General features: G+C 44.3%; 1 protein-coding gene across 13 annotated transcripts in view; it reads left to right on the plus strand.

Annotated features, from left to right (window-relative positions):
* The first annotated feature begins 5,339 nt into the window (after positions 1-5,339).
* LOC117589478 (synaptotagmin-like protein 4) overlaps positions 5,340-20,313 on the plus strand; it is a 48,849-nt gene continuing 33,875 nt past the window's right edge. For 10 of the 13 annotated variants that reach the window (XM_034281421.1, XM_034281422.1, XM_034281427.1 and 7 more), the window contains exon 1: positions 5,380-5,954. In XM_034281421.1, the coding sequence (XP_034137312.1) occupies positions 5,395-5,954 (560 nt within the window). In that variant the 5' untranslated portion in view covers positions 5,380-5,394. Of the gene's footprint in view, positions 5,955-11,476; positions 11,917-20,313 lie in introns of those variants that run through there. The other 3 variants (XM_034281432.1, XM_034281431.1, XM_034281429.1) reach the window with 3 other exon arrangements.

The raw sequence follows: 20,313 nt of genomic DNA on the forward strand, positions 1-20,313 counted from the left end.
TTGACATGCCCCCCTGCTGAGCATTATTTTCCATCAACTTTATTTAACAATTCCATTTTTAGTCGGATTATTTTCTACATGACTGCTGCAAATGCTAAATGGGAAAGGAAGCGTGTTGTCAGAATAGTTTCCCAACTGACTTTATCATTTTCAGCAATTTACATAATTTACAAAACGGGTAAGAAGCCGAAGGCCATTACCAGACTGAGAGGCAGCTGCGGAGCTGTGTCTGGGACCTCTTACAGGCCCTCGGCAGCTTAACGCAAACATAACTCAGAATGTGCATGTTTTGAAAGCCTAAATGTCTGTCATACCAGCTAGGCAGCACTACAAGCACTCTGTAGCCGTGTCTTCTATGTGATTTGCAAAAGGGCAGAGCCGAAAAACAAATGACTTCTCACTTGTCACACGGTTTGGTTGGCTTGGCTTGGCTTGGCTTGGCGTTTCCACCTCCACGGCTCACACACGGCTCCGTCTCTAAGTAGTCAATATTGTGAACCAGAGACAACCTTGCCGACAAGCACTTGACACCAACAAGCTAGACACTTAATGTTCATACATACTGTACTGAGAATGTAACACGACATGTACCAAGACTCCTCCTGCCTTCACCCGTACTATCTGTAATGTCTCGTCTCCAGTTCTCCTGGTCTGTCTTTGCTTCTGCTTCTGACTATGTGTCTCGTGTATGTGCTCTTGTAGTCATGCTTAACGCTTATTTTATAGTAATATATGCCCCTTGGAGCAGTGCTTAGGGTGCCTTTGGGTGCCACCGGACGCAGCCTCAAGCGCAGCGGAAATGCTCAGGTTTAGCACTCACCCTCAGGAGGAGCTCATATCTATCCATGTGTGTATATACTCTATATGGACTATTTGTTGTCTAAGGTACACTTTGACATTGATTGCGATGTGTGTGTGCCAATGAGCTACTTACTGAGCGTACATCTGGTACGAGTATCGTTTCAGTAACGCTCTTTGAAAGTCTCTAAAAACTGTGTGCCAGCTTCGTGAATAGAACTCATGTGTGCTATGTTTCCTGGTATCCTTTAGCCTGTCTATTGCATATTTATTGTGAATGTGTCAGTCTGTAGCTGCTTTGACTCAGGCTTGCCTTCTGTTTGCTCGTAGAATGCTGATGCCAGAGTATCCATTTGTTTTTGCTTATGCATGGAAAAACGCTTTATCGCTCGCATTGTGCACTGTGCATTTTAATCCGGGCATCCATTGGCACACACATCACATATCCTCGGGCTTACACCTGACATCAGCGGGAGAGTTGGAGTTGGAGGTGCCTGGTCTGGGGCTTCCTGTGGCGTCTTTGTCTCAATATTGATTGTCTCGGCGCCGAGTCAAATTCAATTACCAGGCTCAAGCTACGTATACCGGAAGCTGCCTTCGTCCTCCGTCCGCTCTCTTTCTCTTCTCTGAAGTTTATTCGTTTGGGAATTCGTGCTAAAAATAGCCGTTGCCATGGCATCTGAGCGCACTCAGCAAGCATCTGGCATTTGGACAGACCCCTACAAAAAGAACTTCCTTCATCCTGTCATGCGTGTGTGTGTGTCTGTGGGTGTATCCGTGTCTGTTTTCAGGTCGTTTACACATTACGTATACGCAACGCTGGCGCACATGGATCATTAAAAATTCAGCAAGTGTAAATTAAAAAGAGTCAGAGACAAGCCTGCCATCACGTACATCCATATGTGCATCCTTTTGCTTCTCTCTCTCTCTCTCTCTCTCTCTCGTCTGGCTCAGCCACAGTGGAACAAGAGAAATTTACAGCTCAAACTGTTGGATGGTTGAATGGTTTACTACTTAGTGGCCGGTTAGGAGGCAGCACAGATTCCCGCCACCGGGTTGCAGACAACTTTTACCAAATAACTTTCCACTCAGTGTGCTTAATTACATTTCCACGCACGCTCGATGCCGTGACGTGCCGTGCCGCATCCATCATGCAGGATACTCATCGACTAAGCATCAGCAGCAGCAGCAGCAGAGCGATTGATGCCGCTATCACATGTCCTTAGCCGTGTCTATCTGTCTGACATGAGCGCCATATCCTGGCCGTAACTTTATGACATTTTCAATTTTCAATTTTCAGTTTTTTCATTTTGCACCTTTCTAGGGCTTCTGTCGGAGCTGCCGGAACTTGCCTTTGACTATATTTGCATGTGTGTGAGGGTGCCTCTGGCTCTGTCAAGTCGATAAAACTGTTGGACTGTGCAGCAAGCAGACAGTCCACCCCGTACCCCAGCCCAACTATTGTGGCAGGCCCAACGCCTTTGTCCTTTTCTGGGGCGCCACAGTTAAACTGTCATTGTCATTTAAATGTCTTTTGACTGTTACTGCTACATAGGACTATCCATCCACCCACTCAGGGCCGACCCATTCACACACATATTAAATTGAACACGGCGCACAGGTGGTTTTGTTTAAGCGCCTCCGCATAGAGGTGGAGTGCCTGTCTCTGTGTGCCAGGGGCCAGGTAACAGGTTGCTCTTGTACGGGACAGCCAGAGGCATTCAATGCACTTTATTTATAGCCTCATAATTAAATCTCGCTGTGGCTGGCACAACAAACAATCAAATGAGCAAAAGGAAGACAAAAAATCAAACAGAAAAATAAATTCAATTTGCTACACAAAAAGAATGTTAATAACGTCAAGTAACATGAAGGACATTTTCCCTTTTCCTAGAAAATGATGAATATTTATTTTCCACTGAAATTTCCCTGCTCGACACATTTAATGGGAAATCGCTGAGAAGTTTTTTTAAGGTTGCCTTTCAGTCAATGGTAAAACAAAGGCAGAATTATTGCAGCTTGCACTCAAGGGCAGGTTAAAGATTAAATCTCAAAATGCAATGGTTCCCACCTGAAATGGAAGTGCCTGTTGTGCTCTGAGTGTCTGTAATCTGCTTTTCCCCCTCTTTGACTCAATCAAGAAGGATGAGCCATGATGAGGAAAGTACAGGAAAAGAATGCCCAACTCTCTTATTTCACTTTTTGCTCTGGCAAAAACAGCAAAAATTCATTGAAAATTTTGCAATTTACTGCAAATAAATAATAAACTGAACTGAAAGGCCAAACAAATTTATAGATAACTGATGCTCAGTTTCTATAAATATATCAAAATTCTCCTCCATTCAGTGGCGCTTTAGGCAGCTGTTCATAGAGCTAATTGTTGTTTTGGGTAATTATTTTGATTATTTTCTGACCACAACATGTTTCTGCAATCAAGTAGAGAACATGTACATAATTGTACAAAGTGTGGAATAAAATAAATGAATAAATAATAAGCCTCATCCAGTGTAGATGCAGATGTAGAAAATGCAAATTTCCCTGCCAGCAGCACTGCCGTCAACTCAGCTCTCTTGATTGTTTAAATTTATATTATAAAGAACACTCAAAAGCAGACTTTCAACATGTTAAAACCTGTAGCAAAAACACAAAACCCACAAAGGATCAGAGGCATATATTTGCAATCCTTAAACAATAATAATTATAATTAAAATATGATACAATAAACTGTCCACTGTAGGGCCAAAGTAGATGATAAAAGTTGAGCTAAAAGTTAAATTAACTTGTGATTTAATGCACTGCAATTTGCAGCAATTGAACAGCCAAGCTGCTCTGTTTGCCACAGTTAAACCAGTTTAATGGTAACTCAAACATGGCCAACAGCCACCACACAGTTGCCACTTTATCAAGCACAAAATCGTGTAAATGTATGCATATATTCACATACATTTACCTATATTGTGTTCGCTATGCTGACTACGAGTGCGCGTATCTAAAATCTAAAGCAAGCAAATGTATCATTGTGTGTGTAGGTTCACACTCATTGCCACCGCAATACACACATCCACGTGCAGTGCGTGTGGCAGCAGCAAAACGTTAACGTTATTTGTATGATTGAGTTCTCCACGGTGGGTCCCTGTCGAACTCTCTTCGTGTGTGTGTGTGTGTGTGGCAGCCGCAGGACAATGTGTTCAATATTCCATTAATCATTTCGTGTATTTATGGCTTATGCTGGCCCGCAACGTGCTGCAACGTGCTGAAAATCCTGGGTCACTCACCCATACCCCAGGCTGTGGCTGAAATCGCTTTAAAAAAAGACACAAAACTTCGTATAAAATTCTCATATTTTATTTTTTAAATGTTGCACAAACATTTGCCATGTTTTAGCTGGAATGATAACCTCAATCTTTGTGTGCATTCTCCACACAAAATACGTGTAGTGTTGCGTTTGTGTATCAATTGTCAGAATGATTTCATGCAAAATTAAAAAAAAGAAATGAAAATTTTTGAACATTTTTCATGCATTTTACGCACTTTTACCAGCATGCTGTGCACAGTCACATGTAAAGTTTATAAATTGATTAGGGTATACCTACTGATTGAGAATTTCATTGAACAACTCACAATCTTTCAAGCACAAAGTTAGCTATTTATGGCGTTCTTCCTTTTGTATTCACTTTACGTTTAATCTTTTTAATCACTCACCTAATTGGTTAACTTTATTGGACATTCAATTTATAATTTTCAGGAATCGAAAAGCATCTTCAAAATGTAATATAAATGCTTTATCCAAGAGTTCGTTTATTCTAGAAATCTCTAACCATTAAAGCTTTAAAAAAGGCTTAGTGCTTAGTGTGTAAATTCGAGTAGAACATGATTTAATCATCGTTATTTTGATGGCGTTCGATGCCAAAGCCAAAGCTCTTGATTTGCAGTTATTTTTGAAGCCTTTTATTTTGATTAGTATGCAACACAACAGCCTAAAAATATACAAAAAAAATATAATAAATAAAGTCCATAGTGAATGAAAATTGATGGAGAAAGAGTTTTTTTAATCCTTCTTCAATGGCACTTCAATGACCAACGCCTTTAAAGTATGCAGCCATTTTGCGGCATACATTTTATTCCATTTGAAATTTTAATTGGTTGATGGAGAGGTGTGACCTGGATCAGAAAATATGAAGATGAATGGCTTAGCATTTTCCCAAGATTTATTCATTAAAAGTGTTTCCTTCCTGTTACTTATTGAAATCTCTTTTTCTTTTTGCAGTTATCGACTGGCTCACTGGCAAACATGCGGCGCATTTCGCTGGCAAGGCACAAAATTAAAATCAAATTTTAAAGAGCAACAACGCCCGGGGGCTGCAACTGGTTCGAGGATCAAGGCCGTGACGCTGCAGGGGGGCAATCAGCCAATTTAGTAACTTTTCGCCCTTAATTTGCATGCAACAAAGGGGCATAAGAACCACCTGCTGACTCTCCCACAGACACGGATACAGACACAATCGTACACAGATACACAGAGAGAGAGACGCCGGAATTCAGAATTCAGAATTCAGAATCCAGAGTTCGTTTTGCAGTCATAGAAATCGGTGTAGCATGTCAAGTGGACGCAGCGCACGCCTACCGCCCACGCCCCCGCATACCACCAACAACAAGCACCGGGTGGCAGCCGCAGCCGCAGCAGCAGCAGCAGCAGCAGCAGCAGCCGCGGCAGCTGCCTCAACAGAGCCCAACAGCAACAGCATGATGCAGTACAGCAGCAGCAGCAGTAGCCATGCCACAGTCCCCACCTCGGCGACCAGCACAGCAGCAACCTCTGCCATGGGAATGGCTGGAGGCATGGCCATGGGCAGTGGCATGGGCATGGGCGGTGGCATGGGCATGAGCATGGCTGGTGGCATGGTTGGCATGGGTGGCATGTCCGGGAGCGTGCACCCCTTCAACCTTGGCTCCGGCATGGGCATGGGCATGGGCATCTCCACGAGCAGCGAGACCTGCGTGCCCGTGCCCGTCGACACCATCGATGCCCTGGGACCCGAACTGGCCGTGGCCACCACGCAAATGCTCGAGAATCTGTCCGAGAATGAGCGCAAGATGATCATCGAGGTGCTCAACAGGGACGAGTCGGTGCGCCAGCGAGATGCCACCAGAATGATGTGAGTACAATTTTTGTTCTATTCAATGCAAAGAGTTGCTGGAAGGTTGGTTTATGCGCTGAGCCCTCGAGCTCACACATACTTCCCGCTGTATCTCCTTCATTTTCTCAATTTCCTTTGTGAGACGTGCTGCTTCATTGCACTTTTGGCTCGAACAAACTCAAGTAGTTTCCCGTCCTTAATCCACTTATTCTCCTGCTACCTAATTAAATGTGGGAGCAGTAAGTTTTTCGGCAGCAGACAATGCACAATGCCCTGGAAGTTGCACTCTGCACTCCGCAATTGCACTTAGAACAAGCATTTTATTGACTGCAAAAACTTCGAGTGGCATCCCTCGCCCTGCCCTACGTCTGGCTGGGCTCTACGCACGTCTCGAGCATTCGAAAACCGCAATTTATGGCCCGACATTTGTGCAGAGTAATGCGATGTGCGGGGTGCGGGGTGCGGGGCAGGGGACAGCGTTTGGCACTGAACAAAAATCAAAATTTACTCAACAAAATGTGGCTGCAAACTTCGAAAGCTTTCAACTCTAATATCTAGCAAGAAACTGCCATTAAACCTTTTTATTTAATTCTCAAAAATATTTACTAAAATGCCAAATTAAAATCTAGTCTAACTTCCATTCACTTGAGACAGCAATTTGTAGCAAATTTGTCTCCAAATTCTTTCTTGTTTGAAGTTCCCCAATTTTTCCACAGTGTATCTGCTGATTGGGATAACGGTATATCGGTTTGTGCCTGGGTCACGACTCACCTGGCGGCACTTGGGCGACAAATCACGCGCCACCCCCCCCCGTGGCAGTGGCATTCATCCCAGTCAGGAGTTGGTCCTTGCCGGCGGTATTAAATTGATATTCGCGCAAAAATGGTTTTCATTTGGCAAGCGTCTTTTTGTAGCCAGCGTCTCTTGGTGGCTCCTGGTGGGGGCACCACAACTCGTGCTGGTAGCTTCGCCTCGAGAAGCAACAATTTATCGCAGCTTGGGCATGTGACCCTGGCATTGTTTTTTGCTTCTAGTTTCAGTGGCAGTTGCAGCAACTCCCCTCCTGTGCTTAATGCGTTGTTGGGGAACAGAATCGCAACACAGAGCGGAGTCTGCGTCTGCGAGGTGGCTTGTAGGCAGTCAGATCCAAGTTTAATGTTGCATTGGCATTCAAATAACATGAAAGTGTTTCCATTGTCACGCTGGAAAAGCAATTTTATTGTCCTCCGCCTCCTTGCCACTCGGGCATGACATTCGTCGGCGTACACGCTTTCCCTTTTAGACAATTATTTTGTAGGCCTTGTGGCCTCAATGCCGATCGATATGCCCAGCCATCGATTGGTTGCTTGAATTTGTACTTTAAGCCATGAAGTACGTGAAATGTTGTCTCTTTTTTGTTGGGAAAATGCCATTTATATGTAGAGATTTTTCAGCGATAAGCGAACGATACTCAAAGCGAGATTTGCCCACATATCTATGCTACTTTTGAAGCGTAATTTCTCGTATTTCTTTGGTGTGTCAAATCAATGTCGATGACGGAACGCTTTTTGTTGCGGAACGGGCTTGTCGCTGGTGCATAATTAATTAATTTTATGATGCCCAGCACTTGTCGATTTGCAATCAAAGTCCTGCACTTACAATTTATGACTGCCATTAATGAGGGTTCTCGGGGGCACGGGACCACAGAGCTTTGGATACTTACGAGTGTCTCGTAACTTGTGTCGCCCCCCAACTGCCTGGCTAAAATAATTTAATGATGGTTTTTTGTGGCCGGCATATAAACAGCTTAGAACCCACTCCACCAGCATCATCATTTCGAATAATCTACACACATAAATCCTTTCCGCTGCCAGCGGGGTTCCTTTTCCTTTCAAATCAATTTTCTTTGCCCTCCCATTCCCCGCCTCCACGCTCTCCTCTAGCTTCGGTTGGCTGGGCTCATTTACTCGTTTCAGCTGAAGTGCGCCTCTCAGGCGGCTCTGATTGCTTAATCATGTTGGCCACTGCTGTAACGGAAATAGCTAAATTGAAAAACGCCATTGGAGATTGGCTGTGGCAGCCGGGAAGGATGTGCCTGCCGTCCAGCGGCTCACATGTGGCAGGTCTTCGTCTCCCTTGGCCACGCGTCGGTTGGCCACGCTGTGGCAACAATTGATGCCTTCAACGGCACTAAGTCCGCTAAGGCAACACCATAAAGAGCCCTGTCACCCTGCATTCAAGCATGTCCCTACCCTACACTGATTATGCACATAATTCACAAATGCTTTTGTTCTCGGAAACTTGTATGCAAAAGCTAAGCTATTCCTTTGTGTGGCAAACATCTCTGACTTTGAGGCAGCTTTTTGTTTTTAAGATTTATTGTGTTCCAAGTGGAGATGTTTGGGCCTTTGATTATATTTATTCTAATGGTTAATGTCATGTTATTGCGGGTGTAACTGAGGCTGATTCTATTTTAAGAGTTTCCAAAGTAAGTGGGAGATTTAATTAGACATTTTTTTGATGCCTTTATCAGGAAGTAGTTCCTAAATAGTCCTAGTAAATGGGGCAGCTCTTCAGGCACTTTTATTTCCCCTTTTTTATACCTAGCCATGGGCTTAGCTTGCCAAGCGGCATGGATAATTGTTTGAACTCGTTGGAAGGTTAATTCTGGGATAATAATTGAAGAATTCACTTCTGGCTGATGGGGTTGAGTGCGGGTTCGCCATTAGCCAAAAGTAGTCGCTGCATTCACACCTGACAACGCCCAGGTGCCACTCCTGCAGTAGCAGGCAATTAATGTGCAAATCTCCAGCGAACTCTCCTCGACTGTCCCTGGGCTGCTGCTCGACACCTCACCTCACGTGGATGGCCAGCCACGCTTGGCAAGCTTTCATTTCCCCTTGCTGCCTCGGCTGCAGTATGCCTGATAAGTTTTTCTTCTGCACAAACAACTGCAGGAGTAATGTCAGCGCACAAAGGTGCACAGTGAGTTGCAGAAGGAACCAAGGGGTTAGGGAAAATTAGCTTAAAATAATATATAAAATATAAATTGTTGACTTAATATATTGAATATCTTCCATGTTGATTTTTCAGAGGATTTTTGCATTAATTGTGATTTTTCTAGGCCATATTTTATGCGAAATATGTTGAGTAATATGTTTTCATTGGTTTTTGTTTGCATATTTCCACTTCTATTTATATTTCCGTGCAGCAAGCTAAAGCTGCTATGAGTACACTCAGACATTCCTTTGAAAGTGCTTCAAGGACTTCATTTAAATAATGATTAACCACTGTGCATCCAGTGGCAGTGAAAAGCAAACTTACTTCATTTCCGTTCACACACACAGGCAGAGAGACAGCGAGACAGACAGTCAGACAGACAGACAGAAACACGTGCTCAATGGAGGACATGGCCAGGGGGAGAGTGGGGTAGGTGGCTAGGGATGTTGGTACATTCATCTAGTTAATACACACAGATAATGTTGATAATACTTGTTGAGTAAATGAAATCTAATGGAGCGCTCGTTCATCATTCGCCGACAGAGAGCAGAGAGCAGAGCACAGAGAACTTAATTAAATGTTTTCCCAACAAATGTTTGCCGCATTCACAACGGTCGAAGATTTCTTTGGACATAATGGGAAAGAGCCAAAGATAAGGTAAAAGCTGAAGCCAAAGACAAAGATAAGCAAAGTCTAGAGCCGTGGGCCAACTACTTTTACTTGTTGCGTCGCAGTTGTTCTGGATTTGGTTTTTGCTTTCCCTGGGCCTAGGTCTAGGCCTAGGCCTTCTGCCTCGGCCTGCACATTTCTCTTGGCTAATGTTGTTGATGACTTTTAATTATAATTTCGCTGCTAGGCTACGGCAAGGGGGCTGCTCATCTGGCAGTCAAGTTCCAAGTTCCAAGTTCCAACATCCACAGACGCAGCCACTTCCCTGGTTGATGGCCATCAAAATGAACTGAAAACTTTTTGCGCACTCAGCCGTAACCCCTGCAGGGCTTTCAAGAGTCTCAGCTAGTCTCGAAGCCATGTCCCCAGTCCCCTCACCCTACACTTTTATTACTCTGTCTTTATGTATTTTGTCATCATCCACTTTAATTGGTCGCTTAACGCCCACTCACCGCCTGGAATCGGCTCATTAGCCAGCCTAGCAGGTGAGCTTGAGCCCGTGTCGGAGTCCGAGCTTTAGGTGTGACCTCATGGCCTCATTGTATGAAAAGGCTCTGTGTCCTAGACACCCGTCTTTGATTTCAGTTCATTTGATATCCTAGCATTAGCAGCTAGTGCTACTCCATAGTTGAAGGGTTTGCTCAGGGCTCTCAGCACCTGCAGTTCTCATGCAAATTGGCAATACCGCGGCCACACACAAACAAAGGCTGCTTGGGAAAATACTCCCAAAGTGCCGCCGCATTACACACAATAATTAAATACAATTTAAAATGTTATTCAACAATTATGAAATTTGTCAGTGCCGCATGCCACCCGAGTTGTCGGGGCTTGGGCATGTTCTACTTGTACCTCGTTATAACTGCACTCGAAAACTCCCACACCCCCCAGCTCTGTGAAAATGTTGACTGTCAATTTTCCCATGCGAACGGAAGGAAAGTAGGAAGAGTCCAAAATACTGTGCAGATACTCTGCTAATTTTTTAAATATTTTGAGAGTTACGAGTGTTTTTTTTTAGTTCAATTACAATTTAAGAACATTATATCTATATTCATAGATATGAAAATATGAGTAAGATGAAACAAGTATTCAATTCAAAGTCTAAACAACATTTAGTCGAAGTATTTTTGTCTGGAAAATCCACTTTGTAAATCGTAGAAATTTATGCAAATTGATTTAAACTGGTACTTAAGTCTCATTCAGTGTAAAACTAATAAAAACTAATTGAACGCAGATGAACTTCAGCCAAAGATAACTATTGTATTGAATGACAAATTTCTTTGAATTAAAACACACAAAAAAAAGGCTGGAATTGGAAGGTGCAAAGGTTTTTCTATTGTTTTAAATAGTTTCTCACAACCTTTGAAGTTGTAAAACAACAACTAATCTTTTACAATTTTCAAAACTAAAATCTTTACGTTTCATTATCTATTTCTCTCACTCTATGCCGATTCAATCTGCCTGCTGCTTATCCAATAATCCTCTTAACTTTGGCTAGGGAAGCTATCGGGATTGTGGGTTCTCATAGGGAATATGCCCACCGTTAGCTCAAATTGCCCGTGGTCAGTGTATGAAAATGCGCCTAATGCATCGCTTTGGGAACATTTTCTCTTTTCAAGCGAAAAGCCAAGAACAATGCCACTCGAGGCTTTCTCATACGTAATTGAACAGATAGTGGGCGACGGACGACGCACGACGCCCAGGCGCGCATTCTGGCTAATGATAATGGGCGAAGGGCGGGCGCTTCAGGTAGCAGCTGACAGAGAGAGCTCAGACAGAGAGAGAGAGAGAGAGCAAAGGTGCGCTCTCTGAATTGCCTTTCAACCTGTTGTCTGGCTGCTCAAATCTCGGCGATCGACTCCACGCCAGAGCCGACCTCAGTTAACGAAACCGTCTCGAGCCGAGCGAACGTCGCTGTGTTCCAGCTCGCAAACCGAAATAGACAACAAAAGCAGCCGAACGGCTGAACGTGCGCCGGTGTTGGTGATACTCGTAGTGTGTGTTAGTGCGATGAGATTGCCGGTTTAAGATTTGTGTCTTGTCTACCTGTGCGCCGCAGCAGCATTCTTCTTTTTGTTGGTTCATCTCTTTTATTGCTGCGCGTGCTGATATTCGAATTACACACCCATACGCACGCACGCACGCAGCGCCATCATCGAATGGTATGCAAAACAGCAGCGACATCGAAACCGCAAAGCAACGAACCCCGCAGCGAAACCCACACCGAAACCCCTTCCCGAAAAGAAAAACGAATTGGATAATTTCTTTGCCAAACAACAGAGAGAGAATCTGGCAAGTGGGTATACCCAAAGCCAAAGTAACTCAGAACCAAAAGGTAAAGCAAAACATACACTCTTACCCCCCCCCCCCCCCCCTGCAAATTTCTGCGCTGGTTGCAACTGAGCGCAGCTTGCACAGAAGGAATTCGCTCGCAGTTGGGTTCTGATTATTTTAACGGGTTATAAAATTAATTACAAGTAATACACAGAACAGAAAGAAAAGTAACAGGAGAGGGAGATCAAAAGAGAGTAGGGGAGAAGCAGAGAGTCAAAGAACAAAGAAGCAACGTCACCGCAAAGGTAACAAATATTTACAGTCTCCCCGTTCTGCTCCTCCTTCTTCACTCTCTTTCTCTCTCTCTCCCTCTCTCTCGCTCTGTCTGTCTCAATGCCTCTTGGAATGTCCCAATGTTTTTGTACACACACACACACACACACACGGCTCACCCACTCCACACTGGAGCGCCTGTACCTCTCAGTCAGCTCATGTGCCTTGTCTTCTGCTGCTGCTCCCCTGTCTCCCTGCCCAGACGTGTTGAAATTGCCGAGGCTAAGCCCGGTTTAATTCTTATGCACGTCCTAAGCCTTTTTGATGTGCGCCTTGTTGCCGTTTGACACCGCCGAAGATTCCAGTCCATTTGAGACTCGATTTGCAACGCGGCAGTGACGATGAAAAAAATGACGACCCGACCATGAGTAATGCTGCCACACACAAGAGCAACAACAGAGAAAAGCAAACAGCAAACAGCAAACGATAAATAGAAACAGTATCTGTTCGCTAGAGCTAGAGCAAAAGTATCTTGTAGGTGTAAAATGATTTGAGGGCGTTTACCAGCAAAGTGCCAATCGTTACGTTGCCGGCGATGGAGAGGGCACTCCAATGCCAACATTCTACCATTGCCACTTGGACAAAAAGAAGCGTAAATCATAATTCAAGTTCATGTCTAGAAACTCGTACTTTCTCACGCTCTCAATGCTTGTGTCAAACTAGAAACAGCTTGGGAAGATACAAATACATATAAATTAATAGGGCAAATCATGAGCGGCTTATAATGGTGGAAGAACTTTTAGTTCAAGGCAAAAGTGCAACGCAGAAACTATGGAAATAAAATGAATAAGCGTTGGGCAGTTAAGAACTTTCCAGGATACGTTTGTGGTCTTATTCAGCGGAATACAAAATATCTTTAGATCAAAATCTTAGCTCCTAATAGCTCAAGGTTCATCTGTTCCCATCTGATCATTTTTTGTTCAACAACATTTTGTTGTCTATATTTTCTACCTCCATAAGTCTATTTCTCTCTTGGCTTTAATTGGCACTTTGCTGCATGGCCATTAAGCTGAAAATTCTTGACTTTCGACTTGACACTGATTCGTGACAAGGGAATACGTACACTTGTTACTTTTTCATCGTCTCATCGCTGGCTCTTGTCTTTTGCTTTCTGTGTCTGTGTTTTCTTTATGCGCGATAAGGCCGAAATGAGCTTACTTTTTGAGCTCTTATCTGATGTGCTATAAAAATCAAACTAGACAGACTTTGTGTGGATTTATTTATGTGCCTCAAGATCCAAATATTTGGACATTATGTCATGTCTCTGCCGTCTCGCACGAACTGAGGTGGAGATAAGTTTCGCTTCTAAGTTGTGGCACGCTCGGGGTGCATTGACCATGTCTGATGGCAGTAGACTTTGAGACTCTTCGTCCCGGGCAGAGGTAATTGGAGATTTTCTTTACGCTTCGGGCCATGTCTTGCCATTCATTAATCATTCATAAATATTCAGTCGGGCCGACTCGGACTGGGACCGGGACCGGGAGCAGCCCATCCCCGCCCATCGCTCGAACATTTATCATTATCTTTTCAGCAGCTTCCTTCATGGCTGTCGTGTTTGCTTTTCTCGCCTGCTCCTGGTCTTTTTCTATTTCCGCTGCTCTCTCAGAGAATGTTTTTCCTCGTTTGTTGTTTCTGGGTGTGTGTGAGTTTCCCTGCCACCGAATGTGTCTCTAATTAATGCAGCAAACTGGTGACAGTTATTGTTTGTGGGTTTAATAACGATATTTCTCTTACGTTTTTGCACACATTTGCATTTTTATGAAACAGAAAACCAGCTGCCACCACCACAGCAGCGGCAACTCTCTATCGAGAGCTGAGACGGGGCTTGGCTTTTGGGCCAAATATGTATTTGGTGGATCCAAAGAACGAACTGAACTGCTCAAATGCAAATTCGGGTTAGCTGTAATTTAACGAGACCCATCAAAACGGAGACTCAAATGATGATGACAAAAATGTTGAAAGAAAGCGAATGGCAGACAGGGGAGTGGCACTGCAGCTTGGCGAAAGGTTAGCCCCCAAATGGAGTTCCCTTCCCCTCTTGGTTTCTATTTTGACTCACTTTCAATTCTTTTTTACGACCATCGCACAACTAGAATTCGCCACGATTTGTTCATTATTATTACTCGCCGGATCCAGTGGCTCAATTATCCCACAGACATGCCAGAATAATTATAGGCAAATTAACGCTCAGCCTTTTGGCTGACACAGAGCTCCCCCCCACCCAAATTGGTCAAATCACATTAAGCCGTGCAATTGAGCTGGCCGAGAGCCAAACAAACAAAAACAAAGAATGAAACAACAGCAAAAATCTGGCCAGAATCTGTCCAGGTTCGTCAATGGTTGCCGGCCTTTGACTCTGTTTGACTCGTGTGTGTATTTTCGCGTGTTGTATTTTCTGTGCCGTGCCTGACAAATTCAATGGCCAAAATGGCTGTGAAACATATTTGAGAATGTGACGGAAAAAATCCGTAAACAAGCGGCGGCGGCAGCAGCATCAGAATGGGGGCTGATTTAATCAAACAGATATTTCCATAGATATATATTTGTGTGTGTATTCGCACATCGATGAATCAGTTGGCGGCCAACGGAAATGCAACTGTTTGGGGGAGAGGCTAAGCTGAGAACTTTGCGACTTTTGATACGCTTTCAAAGAGGGGTTCTAATATTCTTCTAATAATCCCAGTAGTCTCAGCAACAATTTTCTAGGCAACTCCAACACAAAACTTCATCAAAGTGTGCTCCAAGCTTCGGCTAGCTAAAATCTTCCAAATCGTAGCAATTTTTGGGGCAACAGCAGCAGCTCCAAAGTAGCCAAAAGTGTGAGCCGTGTTATTGTTGATATTTTGGCTTTTTGCGTGGCATCAGCTGCCTTGAAGTGCCCGAGCAGTGTGTCGCCGAGGCGATTGAAATTCTTATTGAATGGCCCAAACAGCCAGCGGTTTATTTTCGTATCGTTTTGTTTTTGTTTTTGTTTTTGCACTGTTTGTCGGAAACGCCAACGGTCAGCACTGCCGCCTGCTGCTGCTGGCCAGCAGCTCCGAATGTAAGTCAGCAAATAACAGCCATAACAATGGCCATAAGCTGACTAAAATTGAATTGTCCAGCTTGGTTACGTGAGTGGGTCCGCAGCAGGGGGCAGCTCCAGATGAACACGCTTAAGCTGCATTTAGCCGTTTAATTATTGGCTGACTCACTGACTGACATTAGAATGGGGTACATTAGCTGCCAGACCGAGCAGAAACACTAGAATTAAATGTACAGCATACATTGACTTGGGTGCATTTAAATTTAACAATTTATTTAGAGCTTAACACATTTTTCTGAGAGCTGGCAGCAATTTTGTTGAAATTGTTTCAATTTTACTTATTATGACAACCCATGGACAGCGTCTGCGACAGTTGCCTCTGCTCTGATTGCATTTCATAAATAATCATTTATTTATAGCCGTCGAACCAGTTCGGCTGACTGCAATAAAAGTCGAAGCAAATATTTACACAGCCTAAGGGCGCCTCATCCGAGTAGCCTATCGGTGTCCCAAGGAGTCACTGCTGCTGCTGCTACTGCCTGGCCCGATATCATCTTTGTATAATTGCACGCAATTTTCACTCCGCTTCAACCCACATGAATGTTCGATTTCGTTGATGTCAAGTCGCCAGTCGCTACTGCCACTCCGAGGACTGACTGTGGGCTGCACTTTTGTGTGTGGGTTTCGGGTTGAGTGTTTTTGTTTCTGTTTCGCGTCCGCTTATGGACTGCTGCTGGGGCTGGGGGTTTAGCCATCAAAGTAATTTTTATGAGCATCTATTTCCTTGGTTTGAGTAGTATGCAGCGGGGATTGCATTTTCCGTGTCAAGCATATGCGTTTACCTTCACTTCCTTCATTTTTCCAAGGCATTTCCATTTCTTCATTCCCAGCACACAAGCAACCCACTTCTCGGGCCTTCTATTGCTTTGTTCTCTGTGACTCCGGCTCCGCCTCGGCTCTTGCATTGTTCCCTTGGTCGGACTTGGTCCACTTGCTGGTCGTGCCACAGCAATCATTCGACCAGAGAACAGAGAAAAGGTTCTACCCCATGTAGAGTGGCCCCAGAATCAGCTCAATTTTTCCAATTTCATTGCAATGCAAACACATTCTGCAGCAGCCGCAGACACACACACACACACAGAGAGGTCTTCTTGTTAATTCAGGAAAATACCTATACAGAGATCTCTGTCAAGAGCTTGCCCCAAAAAAAACTTGTGGCACACACAAAAAGTTTCTTCACACAAGCAGAAGCGGCTTTAAGTTAAAGTTGTTGCCAAATCCGAAGTTGCTGCTGCTGCTGCTGCTGCTGCTGTCGAATCTTTGGGGCAAAAGTTATTCGCAGAGAAAGTTTTTGGCAGCCCATCAAAAGCACAGTTGCCCAAGCACACAACAAGAAAAGATACTTTTGGCGAACATTCTCGGGCGCTGTGCACTCCAAGTACGGCTTGTGAGGCCCTGTTGCCATTATGAAATGAAAGCCGTTGCCAGAGCAGACCCGATCCTGTACCAGTGGCTGGCTAATGAGTTCAGAAATTGAAAGTAAGAGTCTCCACACGCGCCACACGCTCTGAAGTGCACTTCCACAACGCACACACAGCACCCAGAGAGAGAGTGAGAGAGAGCACCGAGAGAGTATTATTGTAAACAAATTTTCCAGCTGCATGCAGGAGAAACCGGTCGACGCTTTGACCAACCACCAGGCTCCCCAACTGTGCTTGAAAAACCTGACCTGCTGCAAAGACTGGGCTGAAGAATGGGTAAAAGTGAATTTCATTTGCCACACAGTCCAGCCCAGAGTGCCTCCCCTGTGCTGCTGCTGCTGCTGCTGCTACTGTTGCATGCAACCAAGAGCTGTTCCTGCCCAGCAGACTGTCCCTTTGTGTGAGGGAGGGATTCATTTCTTACTTCACTGAGTATATGCAGAACCCACAAAGTGCACCAACAACTGCAAGAGAATTCCGAATTTTCCTACCGTTTTTACTGTGTTTTGTGAACATTTTAAAATTATTTCTTGAACTTTTCTGCAACTTAAAAAACATCTCTTGGAATTTTGAAAGTGCTTACAGTGTCTTAGAAAACCTTTTGGCGAGTGTCGAGATGCAAACCCATCGATATGAAATCGAAAATCACAAAATGGTTTCCCAGAATTCCCTTAGATGGAGCTAACCATTATTATGGTGGAATAAAACATGAGAAACCCCTGCTAGGTTCTAGATTCTTTACGCTCTTATATCTCAAATCTAGCCCCAGTGGAAGGCCATGCCTGGCCCACAAATGTGCACTCGAATGTGGGTCGTTTGTGGCATTGGATTACCATATTTGAGTATGTGGACTGCAGATGCCATTACATGACCTACTCAACCTGGGGGACTCACTTAATGCATCAAAGCAGCTGCAAAGTGCCTGCCCAGAGGCCAAAAAGGCAAAGGCACAGGCAAAGGCAAGAGAGTATTATTCCAGGGAAAGGTAATGCTGCTGTACCTATGCAACGCTCTCTTTGGCAGTACAAAACATTCTTTGGCAACTGGCTGCCACAAATTATATAGAGCCGCAGTTATTCAACAGCTAAATGCTTGTTAAATGCTGCCCCGTCATCTTCATCATCATCAGCAGCAGCAGCAGCAGTAGCAGAAGTATCAGCAACAGAAGCTGGAGCATCATCTGCTTGGTCAGCATCGAACTGATGGTGCCTCATGGCGCTGCCATGACCATCAGTCACTGTCCATGACAGATACTCCGCCACTGCCTGGCGCTTTCTTCGGCTGCATTGGCTGTCTATGGAGTTTTTTTTTGTCTGACTTTTAGATAACCTTTCCATTTGATAACTGTCAGCTGCGCAACAAATGCGGGACAGTCTGAAGCTGCAACAAAACCAAACATTTTCCACCAGCTTTCAGCTGCGACTCGTAATTGCACGCAATTTTCCCCCCAAAAGTGTCAACGCATGTCGGCGCTTAAAAGTTTGTTTCGAAAAATGTTAATTTGTTGTCGTTGCATTCACTTTTATTCCCTAGCTGGTGCAGCTGCAGCTGCCATCGTGTCTGGCATTACATGATGCTCATTATTGGACATTATGCTCAACATTTCACAGGAGGAGAGCCAATGGAAAGTTGTGGTCCGCTCCCTATGAGACAGCAGAAATGGCCCATAGAAAGCATTGTGGGTTACCTTAATTGATTTAATAAGTATATCTGCCACTTGCACGAAAGTTCAACATTAGGCCTTTAGCTGGGTCATCGTCAATTAAACGAAGCAAACGAAAGATCCGTAAAGAAACTCTCGCAGATCGATTCAGTCGAGGTTCACTGAACCTCTTCTGGCTGGAGTGTTGTGCTTCAAAATTACAAACTTAGAGTTCGAATTACTATAAACACTTTTGTTTATTTTGTTTATCGAATAACCATTTTTAAATGACATTTTATGCCATCAGAGCTGGTCTGCTCATATTTCTACACAATCCTCTGGCAGCATGAAGGAAATTTGAGCTCTCTGCACTCATCGTTCGTTGTTTTGCACTCGACAAGCGGATTAAGTTCATAAAGATTCTATTTTATTTATTTACATTGACTTTGAGGCCATTTAAATCTGAAACTTTACGCCAACTTTAGCAGCGCCAATCAATAAATAACTGAAAAATGCCAGCAGGCAGACTTAGGGGAGAGCAGCAGCCAATCGAGGAGAATGCCAGGCAAAACTTTCAATTGAAAACTGCAACTGGCAGCCAACTTAAAGTTTCGAGTGCCATTCTATTTGTATAAACATTTGTACATATATAATTTCCACGCCAAAGAACTAAAAGTCACGGCTAAAGTTCAGGTTCACACTGGGCAGACGACTTCTATTTGTTTGTAATTCATTTAATAACTTGCGTGTGTCAGGCCACAGGAAAAGCCATTTGAAAGTGCTAAACTGAAAAAACTAGAATGAAAATTCCATATATTTATGGGTAAAGTTGGGCAAAGATTAAGCAGCAACTATTTTCTGTTGAAGTTGCAGCTTGCTTTGCCCTCAAGCAAGGGATACTTTGGTCTTCCTTTAATCATACGAAATCCCAGTTTGATGCACAACAAAAATACATATTTATATCAGTACTTCTGCTTGGTGGCACGGCATGAATTTTAATTAAATTGCGTTTATAAATAATGCCAGGCATCAAATTGAGTTACATAATTATGCGTGGCCGGAGGCAGGCCAGCTGTCAAAGCAGAGAAGGCAAATTGGCCTATCCTGGCGGAGAGTCAGGCAATCAGTCAAAAGCGAAAACAGCGATACAAACACAAGTGGGATTGGGCCTTGGTTGGGGTAACATTTCATCGATATCAAAGCTTACACACTTAATCGAATTTAGCGACGATTTTACCGAGTTTCCATTAGCCGCTCGTAATGGATGATTTTCCAATTACCGGTTGCCCGGATCCCGCTACAACGCTGCGTATGCGTGATGGCAGTGCCAGCAAAAGCAAAAGCAAAAGCGATGCCAATCGCACGCACATTCGTCAGCCACACACACACACACACACACACATGACGGCTGGCCCTCAGCAAAATGCAAATTGAAAGGGGGGTGCCACGGGGCACAGAGTAAAACCCGTCACTGTGGGTTTTGTTTCCTTGTGGCTTTTGGAATCTGCCAAATTGCTCGCTTTCTTTGTTGGGAGGGTGGGCAGCAGGCAATGAGGCAATGAGAGAGGCTGTCGTCGCTGAACACATTTTGGCATTTCCGAATGGCAAATAAAATTGATACACTTTCATTGTGGTCGCTCGTGTGGGTTGCCTGCCTGCCTGCCTGCCTGCCTTCCATACATATGTGGAGTGGCTGCCTTTTGCTGCGTTTGTCATTTCCAGCACAATCAATTTTTAATGCTCAGCCGCTCGTTTGAAGAGCGTTCGCCCCCACGTGCCTCGTTCCCCTTTCGGCCTGTCAAGTCGGATCACGAACTCCAGCCACGTTCCTCAATCCCATGTATCCACATGGGGGCAAGCATGATTTGCCTGTTGCACAGCCGTGGCCTTTGGCAGATAGCGCCACATGCGGAGCGACTGGCATCCTCTGACACAAGCAGGTCAGGTCAGGTCAGGTCAGAGCGGCTTGTTGTCGGA

This window comes from Drosophila guanche, unplaced genomic scaffold (genome assembly GCF_900245975.1).
Source record: "Drosophila guanche unplaced genomic scaffold, DGUA_6, whole genome shotgun sequence".
In the NCBI taxonomy this organism is placed as follows: domain Eukaryota; kingdom Metazoa; phylum Arthropoda; class Insecta; order Diptera; family Drosophilidae; genus Drosophila; species Drosophila guanche.